We start from the raw sequence: 13069 nt of genomic DNA, 5'->3' as shown, positions 1-13069 counted from the left end.
CTCGTTCGTCGCTCAGTTTTTTCAGGAACATTAGCTCGTTTCCTTTTTCCAGCCATCGATCACTCTTTTTCCCCTGCTAAACAAAACCCTCAAAATCACAAATCCAAAACAAGGGTTTCAGATTGAGTCACGAGCGGAACACGAAAACGAGGACATGAACAAAAATCTGGAGAGGAAAGAAGCAAACCAGGAGAATCGAACGAAGAAGAAGAGATGGAAGACTAAGCAGCGCGAGATTGATACTGTGAAGAAGACGAAGAAGAGAACCAAAAAAAAAAAACTCCTCTTTATTTTTTTTTTTTTTATTTTTTTTTTTTTTCCAAGGAGTAAGTAGATTACGAAATAAATGTTATGTGTGCTCTTTCCCGGTGAGTTCAACTTTTCGGTTTCCCTCCAAATCATTTTGTCGGAAAAAAGAAAAAAAATTTGCTTCTAACTTGATGGGCCTAATTAGGCCCAATTCATTTAAAGAAACTATGAACCATGTTCGACGAATCAAGTCAGAGATTTTCCCCTGTGAAATCATATCCACTTATTTGTGAAAATTCGGCTGTATTTACGGAAAATTTTTTCAAAAGGAAGACTGTTTTTTTTTACTTATTAAAATTTCCTAATCCATGATCTTTATTTTATAAAACGATACACAAATTTGAATTTCTAAAGTTATAAAGATTTAACAGATAGCATATTCAGTAGTCAGTAGTCACCAGACTCACCACTTGTTCCATCCGAACTATTGATTATTGAATACAAAACAACTCACAAGTTACTACATTTCATAGGTTCTTTTAAACCCACCAATCAAAGTCAGTGTCCGATATGAGAGAAGAGATCTGACTTTACGTTGACTTTGACAGACTGCAAAGCCCATCTTGACAAAGGCCCGGCCTTTTATCTTTTTCCCTCTAATTTTGTTGGATACACAAGTAAATTCGGAAAAAACAAATAACCATAATCGGTTTGGTTCGGTTCGGTTTGGTTCGGTGGGAGAAAGAATCGAAACCGAAGCAGTGGTCCATGGGGAGCGAAGCAGCAGGGTGTTTGACGGCTACTTAGCGGAGCCCAAAAATCCTCTTTTGCCTTATCTTCCTCCTTCCTCCCAAACAAATCTCCTAATTCTCTTCTCTTCTCTTCTCTTCTCTTGGGCCGTTGAGTTGTCTCTCCGTCCAGGTATAATCCCCCTTGCTTCAGTGCTCTAGGGTTTTCTCTAATCGCCCTCAATTTCATCATCCTTCTCTTCTTTAATTGAATTCGACTTGGGCTTCTTGCTTTATCGCATTGCTAACTCCCCCCCTTATTGTGTCTCTTCTTCCTCGATCTCCCTTTCGTGGGTTTGTGTCAGATAGAACAAAAGATTGCGTATTCCGACATAACCGATCATCGAATAACCATTCGCTGCTGTCTTCTCAATCAGCCGTAAAAGTAAGTACTTTGGTTTTAATTTGGTCCCTGAATCAGATGCTGTTACTTCACTGATTTTAAATTTGGAACCTTTTGCATAAATTTCAATTCTTCTGTTACAATATGGCACATTTGGTTTCTCTATGGACTCCTCAGAATGGCAGCTGATCAGAGGAGAAAGCGGATGAACAGTGCCAATGTTATTGGTTTCAGTTCTCGGGACCATTACAGATCAAAAAGGAAAAAGATTGGCTCACCAGATGGTGCTCTGCGTTCAGGTGATCACATCAGTCTTGAATGGGACCGCAACAGAAGTAAAGTAGTCTCTAAGAAGGAACAGGTTGGCTTAAGTTTTAGACATCTTCGAGAATTTGTTGATGTTCTTCCTCCTAGGCGGCATATCTTGGCACAAGTATGCCCCGTTCCGCATGATACTTTCCAGTTGGAAAATCTGTCAGAGGTGCTTTCTAATGAGGTAATACAAGTGCTATTCTTGTGTAACATCTGCCTACACATTTTGAAATGATAAGTTTCCATCATTTTCATCTCCACTTATTTTTGCCAGGTTTGGCGCTCTAGTCTATCTGATGGCGAAAGAAATTATCTGCGGCAGTTTCTCCCTGATGGAGTTGATGTGGAGCAAGTTGTACAATCATTGCTCGATGGGGAGAATTTTCATTTTGGAAATCCTTTTCTTGATTGGTTAGTTGCACTGAACTTTGGGATTCCTAGAATGAACTCTGTGATTGCTTCTTAAACCAAAAAAGAGCTTGAAATAATGCCGAGCTCCATGATCTGCCTTTATAGCCTCATTATAAACCGCATACTTGGTGATGGTCTAATATGTATGCTCAAGAAATTCGACTCCATTTGAGTGTATGTTGTGGTTTCAGGGGAGAAGCTGTCTGTTCTGGCAAAGCTCATCCAGATCAAATCGTTTCTCGAGAGGAAGACCTGAGGGCTGGTAAAAGGAGATACTATTCAGATTTAGAGAAATACCATCATGAGTATGTGCAGTTTTCTCTATTCAGATTATAGGAGCACTCAGAATGTTTGTCGACATGATTGTAACTCCTCTTTTCATTGTTTCTGGTAGTATTATAGATTATTTGCAGACGTTGAAGGAGAAATGGGAAATCTGCAAAGATCCAGAGAAGGATGCTGTCAAAATAATATGGGGGTCAGTAAATTTGCTATTTAGAAGAATTGTTGAAGTGTAACGTAATTATGCAGATACATTGAAAAATCACGTAGTTTAGAGAAGAATATATAGTCAAGCAATAAACGATGTGATTAAAAAATATGCCTTACAGAATATGGATTTATGTTGAGCTTGAGTCTAGTGATGCCTTTATCGAGATTTTATTTCATTATACGTAACTAGTAATTATGATTCACCTATTGCTTATATTTATTTCTCAGGAGATCAAGAGGGGCCAGTGCACATGTAAATGGTAGCTGCCAAGATCTAACTGCTGCCTCGGAGTCGAGTTCCTGGACTGCAGATGAGAAACCATGCAGTAGTGATAATAAGAACCCTTCGGTTCTCAGGAGTGGAGAGGTTCAGAAAAGGTGCTGAAAAATACTCTTACACATGTATATGCAATTGCTGTTACTATTCTTTTCCTTGTCCCTAACCTACATACTAATTTTTCTATCCATTTTAGGCCCAACAGCTCTGCTGTAGAGAAAGAAAAATATCAAAGTCTCTTGATTGCTCGAGATCATGTTGTTAATGCGGGAGTAAAAGCTAGAAAGAAGGACATGCTACCGAAACATAGTATTCAGCAAACTGATGGTGCTAAATACATGTCCTACCTTAAGGTTTGTTATTCTTGGGCATTTCTAAATATATTTAATAAATGCAGTCAATCATCAAGCAGCAGCAAACTGGCTGTTCCAAAGTTTATCAGCTTAAAAATTATTAGAATGTCCTGATCTCCATTAAACAGCTGCATGCATAGTATTTTGGAGTGGCTTGGAAAACAAACGATTGTTATTTGTGTCGCTTTTGTTGGCTTGAATCTTCAATTTCCGTTCATGTAACAGATGTGTTTATTGATCAAGCATTTAACTGCAATTCGTTTTTTAGATAAGCAAGAAGCAGCATCAGATTGTCACAAGCATGAAGCAGTCTGGTAAAAGCATTCAATCAAGAGCACTTAATCGAATCTTGGGTAGCATCAATAATTTGGATGTTCAACCATACGGAGTGTTTGTGGAAGAAGAACAAAAGAAACTGAAGGCTCACTGGTCAGTGTAATGGTGAAACAAGTGGCTTCCTTCATCAGGCCTCTAATTTAGATTTCTTAAAAATTTGGTTGTTTCATGCAGGCTACAACTGGTGAAAGATCTTCCTGCAGCATATGCAATATGGAAAAAGCTACAGTTACAGAAACGAGATATAATCAGCTCTGTGGGAAGAGAACTGAAGGACAAACTTGATCCATGGATGGAGGTTCGTTTTCTTTGTAAACATGTATAATAGATTGTTTCTACATTCGTATGTGGTTAACGACTTTTATGGGAACAGGATAAACAGGACCTATACGCTGCAGAAAGCCCTTTGCAGAAGCATGATGTTCAATACAATGATCGAGAAAGTTTGAATCCTAATCAGAGTGATGATTTGGCGCCAGACGCTGAAGATTCTGTCATATTCAGTCAAGTCTCTGGCAAGCATCACTCCCCTTCAAAGGATTCTTTGTCTTATGGTGACCAAATCACAGAGTCAGGTCGCTGCTTGCAAATTGGTGCATACCCCTCACAGGTTTCGTCACCAGATTGTGGCAATAACATCCATCTGGAGGATAGAGAAGAGAAACAATATTCTTCTCCTTGTTCTCCCAGCAGGTGTCATGGCCTTAACCAAACGGAGGTTGAAGCAAATGATTATCCTAGGTCTATACAAGGTCAGCCACTCCCACAGGTTTCATTTCCTAGTGTGCCCCACGCGGCAGATCTTGATGATGCAAATCCTGTAGGCAAGCACTGTGTATCAGAATTAGAGAATGCTTCGTCAGACCAGAGGATTCCTTGTATTACTTCAAGCCATGGAGAAGATCCACAGTTTTGTTCTGTTGGAGATGTGTGGCAGCCAGTAGGAGGAATAAGGCAGTCCTACATTAGCCGCCAAGCTTACACCCCCAGTGGTGGATTGTCAATCATACACCATCCTGAAGGTGATCAAGCAGCTAAAAACTGTTTCATAGACCTAGAATCGAACATGCCTGAAGAAGTTGATAGGAGGAAGATGTCTCAACGAAAAGCAAACAACAGTTTTGGTTCTTTCCCTAACAATGATCAAAATGAACTGCTCCAGTCTTTGTTTAATGGCCAAGGTGTGGCATCTCGCACCACTGAGCAGCTCCACTCTCTTCTCAAAGTCCCGATTAATGAGCATAAACAAATTATGGGAATTGGTTTTCAGCAGCAAGGAAGCAACAATCTGATGGAGGGCAGTCAATTTACTGGTCAGTTTCATGATCAGATGCCAGCACCACATGTGTCCCAGGACCAGCAGAGACAAATTGACGTCTATGGCCAAGGAAGCATTTCAGACAACATTTACTGCAATGGACGTGAATTCTTGATGCAGCGGCCGGACTGGAACACCAATTGTGGTCAGGTAGGAGTTACCCAACATCCCCGGTTGAGCACTGGCCCTTTATTAAATCAGAACTGGCAATTTAGGAGCATGTGGGCAAACACAAACGGTGTCGGATGTACAAGTCAAGGCAGTCAAACTGGAACTGAGAGAGATCCGAGCATTCTCAGAGTTGCTAATAACGCGGAGCAGATAGTTCATACGGGAGGTAGTTCAGATCAAAGCTTATTCTCTGTTCTCTCTCAATGCAGTCAATTGCGCCATTCCAGATCTGCTTTTGAGCCAGAAAGTTCGAGTGATCAAGTGGTTGCATCTGGTAACTATAATATGCTGATGGGGGGAGGTACAACTCAGGTAGGCAGCAATTTGGTTCAGCCGCCGAACCCGCTTGATTACTTGAGCGGTAGCAACCCGGTAACGTCTTTGATGCCGGATGATGTAGCATGGATGAACCAGAGCCGCCAGAACTCTGGTCTCCATGACCCACTAGGCAAGCTGTATCCAAGGTCATGGAATCCATAAGTTACATGCTTTTGAAGTTTTGCGTTGCAGAAGAAGCACCTGGCATATACAAAACCCAACTTGGGTTCTTAGTTTTCGTTTCTGTGCCTGTACATAGAAAGATACAGAGGAACTTTGGTGTTGTACATATTTAGATTTTGAGATATGGATTAGGAAGAAAGTGAGGATACTCAGCTACCTTTTTATTTGGCTTCTACATTTTGTCAGCTCACCCTCTCTCTCAAGTATTGTTTAATTCCTTTTTTGCCATAATAATGTTGGAAATACCAATGTCGTCTTCTTTTTTCTTGATTCCAACATCTATTTGCTAAGGAAGTTGGTCTAAATGGAATCAGCCTCGCACGATTAATTTTCAACGTTTTTCAGACATTTTCCTTTTTGGTTTCGTTTTTGTCGATTTTATAAGTGTTGTTGGTCGATGGGATGATTCAAGATAATACTATGTAGTCAAACCCACGAAATAACAGTAAATATGTTGAAATTTTGCATTTGTAAACAGAAAAATACTTTTGTTAGGGTTAAAATTATTTGTTTGTTTTTCTTTTTTTTTTTCTGGAAGTTTCAACTTACTCAATGAAATAATGTTATTTACAATGAATGCAGTGGTTGTTGATACATTACGTTACGTGGTCGATCGAGCAGAAGGAGGAGAGGCTGAGGCTGACCACCAGGCAATGATAGCCGGTTTATAATATATCAGTATATTTGTATAAGTTCCAATTTCAAACACTAATGCATATGAGCGTGACGTTTAGGTGTTTCAACTTTCAAAGGCACTAAACTCACTCATGCATTGGAATTGGAAACATCACAGTAATTTCAAACAACGTGCTGCTTTAAATTCTGATATTACCTCTTCACCTAAACAAGACAGGTGAAAATTATTGAATCCATAACCATTATAATTATAATATACTGGCGTGAAGGAATTGAAAAAAAACGTTTTAATGTTGAACTTATATATACCCTTCCTTGTTTCAGCACTTATTGTGTAGACTTAAAGAACGTGGTGCTATAAATAATAGGGTGTGTTGGCAAACTAGTACGTTTTTGAAACATAATTATAAAAGTAGTACATTTACTATTCATAATTAGCAAAATAGTACATTTTTACTATTTCAGATATCTGTACAGACAGACAATTGTACGGTAACATATTATTGTACATCAAATATTTGTATAAAGGGAAACAAGTACAAATAAACATATTTACACATAAACAAATATACATATATAGACCAGAAAATATCTGTACACATACAATTATACGTATATACAGACCGCTGTACGGATGATTTTCCGTACATCGACATACAATTGTACATAAGAATAGTTGGACGTATCAAAATTTGTTTGAAAAATATTTGAAATTATTATAAAAAAAATGCATATCAAATTATAGAGAAAAAAATATAGATTTTTATGTAATTGAAATTTTATATAAACCAAATATATTTTGATGAATATTTTAGTTATTAGATTTAAGAGGATTTTTAATAGTGTCTAAATAGTGTTCAAATAGTAAAAATGTATTAGTTTGCTAATAATGAATAGTGAATGTACTACTTTTACAATTATGTTTCAAAAATGTACTAAAAATCCAATTAATCCTAAATAATAATGGTGATGCCCCTTCTTCACCTAATGGGAGAAATGAAAATTATTGAAATAAGCATTCACGTGAAGGATGACTGGCAAAAGGAAAACAAGAAAATTCACGTAGAGAAATTGCAATTACTAAATGTGAGAACCATTCCAAGTCGTAAAGATGGATCAGTAGCCAATACTGTTCAGTCCTATTTTTATGTCTCTAGAGCCCATCTTCAATTGTCTCTTTCTTCGTGTCTGCGTCTGCATTTCCCTTCAGCGGGTACCATTAGTTTACCTTTCTTCGAAGCCTGGTGGGAGCAACATCTTCATGCAGAGTCAGTACCACTTTGACATTATCCCATGCATGTGACATTAATACGGATTCTTCCTACGATTAGTGGTAAATTTCGAGCATGTGAAGAGAATTTACTGTCTCAGACCATTTGTCCTTCTTTAGCTACCCATTATAAATATATACATCACAATTCACACGTTACTACATAAATGTTCTCTACATAACCGAGACTATTCATCTTACTGCTCCAGGGACGAGAGAGAGAGAACTTGTGTGGTACTGATTAATATTTCCGATATATTCACTTACAGTTTTGATAATTTCCCTTAGATCATCTCCTCTTGTTCCGGATTGCTTCGACGGTTTGTTCTGTTGTTAACCTATTTGTTTTTCCTTCTTCTTTTTTGTGGGAGTTTTTAGGTTCGTTGTTGCTGAAGGAAGTGGCGGAGAAGTACACGGAGGCGTTGTTGGAGAAGCACAAGTACCACCACGAGGGAGATGTGGATGTGAAGATGGAGCAGATGAAGCAGCTTTTCCTGGAGCTTTCTTTCGTTTGGACCATCGTCCTCTCCACTTGTAAACACCTTTACTTCCCTTTCCTCTAAACAGTTTTTATTATGTTAATTTACAATTTTGATGTCGAATAGTTTTGAAAAACAGAGGTACTCTGCTGATTCGAGTAGTTTTGCTTTTATTTTTACAACTGTTTTTTGAGAGATTAGGGAAAATGATTGGCTAATTAGTTTTGGCTATCTGTGAAAAAGCTTTCCTGTGTCATAAAACTAATCGTTCTCAATTTGAATTCATGTGTTTGCAGCTCTGCTTATTTCTTCACTCGACCCAGTTCTCTCTTGTATGGTGAGTATTTGATAAGAATTTAAGAGCTATCATTATCATGGAACAGATTTTTGTTTTTGTATCTAGAGCCTTTATTGTCCTGAGCTTTTTGTCTGAACAAAGAAACTCATCACTTGGAATCTGACTATGCAGATATTTTCAGTATGTTCTAACAGTCCAAAAATATATGGAGGCCTAAGCTACTCAACCAATGAAGTCGGTACAGTTCTTGTTATCTCAGGTATGCAGAACATCCTCGCACTTGATGTCTTGTGTTTTAGTGATAACAAGTTAAGAACTTGTGAATATGATGATTAGAGTCTGCTTTGATTTGAATCTGCGTGAGAGTTAAGCAATTATGAATAAACAGAGTTAAACTGAGACTGTGTTATTACTCATCAACATTTCTGATTTAGGTCTCCGCTTATTTTCCTTTTTTTTTGGTTGTTTATGAAAATGCTAGGACCTAGTTGATATTTCCTTTGATGCTTCTTTGTAGATTATATGTACTTCACTTAAATGAAACAAAATAGAGATCGTTCTTCTGACAATTTCTTTCATTTCAGGCACTGATGACACAAAGGAGTTATCCATTTATAGCAAATTTATTCAGGTATATATCAGTCTAAGCTTGATGTTATTTTGTAAAAATTTCTCCTTGGTTATTTGCTTTAGTTCTGGATTGCTTCGACCGTTTTTTCAGTTGTTAAACTATTGCATCTTTTTTTTTCCTGAAATATAACGGAACATTCTCATGAAATAATATGCGCAGATTCCGGTATGCGTTGCCCTGCTTTACCATATCAGCTTTTGCATGGGTTGTGACAGTACTATGCTGCTTCATTCCGGTATGTTTTGCCTTAATTTGACTTCATTCATTTGATATTTCCTTTGATGCTTCTTTGCAGATATGTAGCCCACTTGAATGAAACAAGATAGAGGTCTTAATTTTCTTCTAACAGTTTATTTCATTTCAGGCCCTGATGATACCGATGCAAATTAGTTATCCGTTTATAGCTAATCTAACGGGTCTCAGTCAAAGCATACTGTTGAACTGTGCATCAATCCTACTAAACGTTCTTAGTGTAAGTCCAAAAGAAAACAATTTCACGTTAATATATTTCTCAGCTACTTACGTTACAGTTTTTTGTGAATACAGGTGTCTGCGATAACCGGTTTGTTGATTCTTCAAAATAAAGCGGTGGTAAACGAGCATTCTTTAATCTTTTGTAAACCGATCCAATACTGAAAAACATTTAATTTCATTTTTTCTTTTGTATGAAACAACCAAAAACAACAGGATCAGAACCAAAGAGGGGCGGCTAATGGAATTGCTATGACTGCCATGTCTCTTTTTAAGACCATTGGACCAGCTGGTGCTGGCATCTTGTAAGTGACATTTCGAATGACCATGCTAAGTACATTCAAAGAAACGGTAATATAATGACACTTAAACAAAAATCTGTACTATTTCTGGCAGATTTTCTTGGAGCGAAAGGCGACTAGATGCTGCATTTCTACCAGGTATCTCATTACTCACGAGTCACGACCATAGCCATCACCAAATAGTTAATATGTATATATCTTGACTTTGGTGTCAAGGTAAGACTTTAAAAGTGAAGTGGGCTTCTTGGTTTTTTTTTTTTTGTTTTTTTTTCACAAGTGTGGTCTGTTGTATCTAGCCGAGTCTTTGCGCAGTAAATTGCAGCGAGCCTATGAAACTTCATTATCTTGTGCTCTTCGTCTGAACAAGAAGTATTCATCATTTGGATTTGGCTATGCAGTTATATGCACTATGGGGCAAACAGTTCAAGGAAATATGAAGGTCTGAGCTATTCAACCAATGATGTCGGTACAGTTCTTGCTATCTCAGGTATGCAGAACATCCTCACTCTTGATGTGTTGTGTTTTAGACTTTTAGTAATAATAGCATGATGATAAGACTCTGCTTTGATTGAATCTTCTTGAGACTTAAGTAAGCAGAATTCTTACCTATGAACTGGAGACGGTTATAACTCATCAACATCTTTTTGCTTTAGGTCTCGGCCTATATATTCTCCTTTCAGGTTTTTTTTATCCTTTGGCCCAGAGACTATGCTAGGACCTGTGCCGGTGAGTGGTTACCCGTTTTGCTGGAACCAGTTGATATTTCCTTTGATACTTATCTGCAGATTAAATGATAGAGATCTTTCTTCTGAAATTTTCTTTCATTTTCAGGCACTGTTGATACCAATACAAGCGACTTATCCATTATAGCAAATTTATCAGGCCTCAGTCTAAGCTTGATGTTAAGTTGTCCATCAATCCTCCTAAATGTGCTAATTGTAAGTTCAATCGACACATTTAGGAGGATTAATGCACAATTTCAACATCAAGTTTAAACTTAGATCTGATAAATTTGCTATAAATGGATAACTCATTTGCATTGGTACCATCAATACTTGAAAGAAGACCTCTATCTTGATCCTAGAAGTCTTTGTGCCTATACTGTCTGCCATAACTGGTAAATGGACATTCTCTAATCTTTTTCCAAACCGTGGTCCATTTTGTAGATTTAACTTCACTTTTGTTGTATAAAACAGCAAAAACAACAGGATCAGAGGCGGGCGGGTTGCTATGACTGACCGTTGGACATGCTGGCATCTCGTAAGTGAAACTTTTGAATGAACAACTTGAGTAAATTCAAAGAAGTAGTGATAACTTTTAAACTCAAATCTCTATTGCTGACAGATCTTCTTGGAGCGAAATGTGACTCGACACGACGATGCCCCATTTCTACCAGGTATTGCATTACTTACTTCCCTTGGTCGGCCATTATTTATGATGTTCATAATGCTTATGCTTAACACAAATAAATTGAAAACGTATGCATGCAGGACAGCGTATGGTGTTCTTCGTTATGAATGGGATAGTTGTGGTCGGAGTAGCTCTCAAGTTCAAGCCATTCCTAACCACGACTCCAATGTGAAATCCGTTTGAATTGGTGATATGGAATGTAATGTATGGATTCGTTGTTTCGATTCATGTCAATATTTCATAATTGAAAGAAACCGTAATCATATTGTACTCAGCTTAGAATTTCAGCTTCTGTTTATGTTCGTGAAATTTTAAGAAGCTTCGGAGTTGGTTGGGCCCTTTATGGGTTTGGGCTTAACAGATTGAATCGTCTTTGTCATGGTATTTATATCTCTTTTGTAACCATTGCCCATTAGTACTACAAAAATATTCAGAAAAGAGCTTTCATATGCTATAGAAAATATAAATGGTTTCTCTCATGGTTTGGGTTAAGATGAGTAAATAAAACAAGTGGACTCTAGATAGCATAGATTTAAAGATGAGGCACATCATATCAAATGGTAATGAAAAACGACGGTGAGTAAAAGACAAACTATCACATGATTCACATAGATGTGGAGTTGCCAAACTTGTTACATAGAAAAGGAAAAGTGCATAGGCCTCTGATAGATCTAGTAGGGCTTGTAGTTGAATCTGACTAGTATCTGCTATCGAGAAGAGAACAGAGGAAGATTTATAAACCAACCTTCAATTTTTGATATTTGTCTAGGTCTACCCCTAACTCTTTTTAATATGTTGCTTTTTATAATCAAAAACTGAAAAGGTAATAATCCTCCGATTAGAATGTATACTTGTTTTTTTTGACCAAAAAATGTATACTTGTTTTTTGGAAATAAATTGGGTATAACAATGTAAATAGTCCAATATTTTAAAAATCCAAAAAGTCACACACGAATCACGATTTCTTTAAATTTCCTTAATTTTGTTTTACTCAAGGTTTCTTTGTATAAAGGAAGGAGAGGCGAGGGTTGTGCCCAACAACTTAAAATTTCTCTCTTCAGAGTAAGGTACCTCTGTCTACTATATATTTCTTCTTCTTGCGGATTTTGTGCCTCTCTCTCTCATGCGTTTTAGACTTCACAGACAAGGGTTTGTCTGATTCTACTAGTTGCTACGATCGATATCTTTTTTTAGTTCTCACAACAGTTCACTTAATTTTTTTGTGGTAGATGGAAGGCCAAGAGCAACATGAGCATAACAAGCAATGTGACTCCGAAGAAAGCAATCATCACCATGTGCTTCAGATTTCAATAGCAGAGGCAAGCTCGGTGCGATTAATCAAGAAGACATGTGGAGAAGCCTCTTGCGGGTTCTCTGATGCCAAGACGAATTCACGAGACGCTGCAGAACGAGCAGCATCTATAAGGAAGCTCTTGGTGGCTGTTGTGCTCTGTGGCCTCTTCATTACCGTCGAAGTGGTTGGAGGGATCAAAGCCAACAGTCTTGCCATTCTCACTGATGCGGCTCATCTTTTGTCCGATGTTGCAGCCTTTGCCATCTCCTTGTTCTCTCTCTGGGTTTCAGCTTGGGAGCCAACCCCACGCCACTCATATGGCTTTTTCAGGATCGAGATCCTTGGTGCCCTTGTATCCATCCAGATTATTTGGCTTCTTGCCGGCGTTTTAGTCTACGAAGCAATTGCTAGACTTCACAACGGCTGTGGCGAAGTTCAGGGTTCTCTCATGTTCCTTGTCTCTGCAGTTGGTCTCCTAGTCAATATTGCTATGGCTGTTCTGTTGGGACACGACCACGGTTGTCACAGTCACGACCATAGCCATCACCATGAGCATGAACATGATCATCACCATGATGATCCACATCTATCTGAAGCCTTGCTTGATAATGGTACTGGAGGTGGGAAGAGTGAGAAGAAGCAGCGTAACCTGAACATTCAAGGTGCTTATCTGCATGTGATGGGAGATTTAATCCAGAGCATCGGGGTGATGATAGGAGGCGCAATC

The 13069-nt window shown here is 38.1% G+C and overlaps 2 protein-coding genes and 1 pseudogene across 4 annotated transcripts; all 3 read left to right on the top strand.

Annotated features, from left to right (window-relative positions):
* The first annotated feature begins 1066 nt into the window (after positions 1–1066).
* On the top strand, positions 1067–5856 carry LOC17883148. Of its 3 annotated transcripts, none has more exons than XM_023780397.1 (11): positions 1068–1170; positions 1347–1422; positions 1558–1876; positions 1967–2103; positions 2295–2408; positions 2498–2581; positions 2824–2973; positions 3069–3225; positions 3494–3654; positions 3736–3859; positions 3935–5856. In XM_023780397.1, exons 3-11 carry the CDS (start codon positions 1559–1561, stop codon positions 5528–5530), a joined length of 2841 nt encoding a protein of 946 aa, XP_023636165.1. In that variant the 5' UTR covers positions 1068–1170; positions 1347–1422; position 1558; the 3' UTR covers positions 5531–5856. The 3 variants fall into 3 exon arrangements, with proteins under 3 accessions (XP_006287010.1, XP_023636165.1, XP_023636166.1); XM_023780398.1 differs by having other exon boundaries at positions 1070–1170; positions 1343–1422; XM_006286948.2 differs by having other exon boundaries at positions 1067–1422.
* A 1909-nt stretch (positions 5857–7765) lies between these two features.
* LOC17881350 (protein ZINC INDUCED FACILITATOR 1) lies at positions 7766–10832 on the top strand. The gene is made up of 12 exons (XM_023781528.1): positions 7766–7991; positions 8233–8273; positions 8406–8493; positions 8819–8865; positions 9025–9100; positions 9230–9337; positions 9412–9456; positions 9553–9641; positions 9733–9776; positions 10037–10125; positions 10292–10364; positions 10805–10832. The coding sequence occupies exons 3-10, from the start codon at positions 8464–8466 to the stop codon at positions 10081–10083; spliced, it is 486 nt and encodes a 161-aa protein (XP_023637296.1). The 5' UTR covers positions 7766–7991; positions 8233–8273; positions 8406–8463; the 3' UTR covers positions 10084–10125; positions 10292–10364; positions 10805–10832.
* A 1286-nt stretch (positions 10833–12118) lies between these two features.
* The window catches only part of LOC17883576, a 1456-nt pseudogene continuing 505 nt past the window's right edge, over positions 12119–13069 (top strand).

Source organism: Capsella rubella, unplaced genomic scaffold (genome assembly GCF_000375325.1).
Source record: "Capsella rubella cultivar Monte Gargano unplaced genomic scaffold, Caprub1_0 scaffold_6, whole genome shotgun sequence".
Taxonomy (NCBI): Eukaryota; Viridiplantae; Streptophyta; class Magnoliopsida; order Brassicales; family Brassicaceae; genus Capsella; species Capsella rubella.
This window is presented reverse-complemented; position numbering and strand designations above follow the sequence as displayed.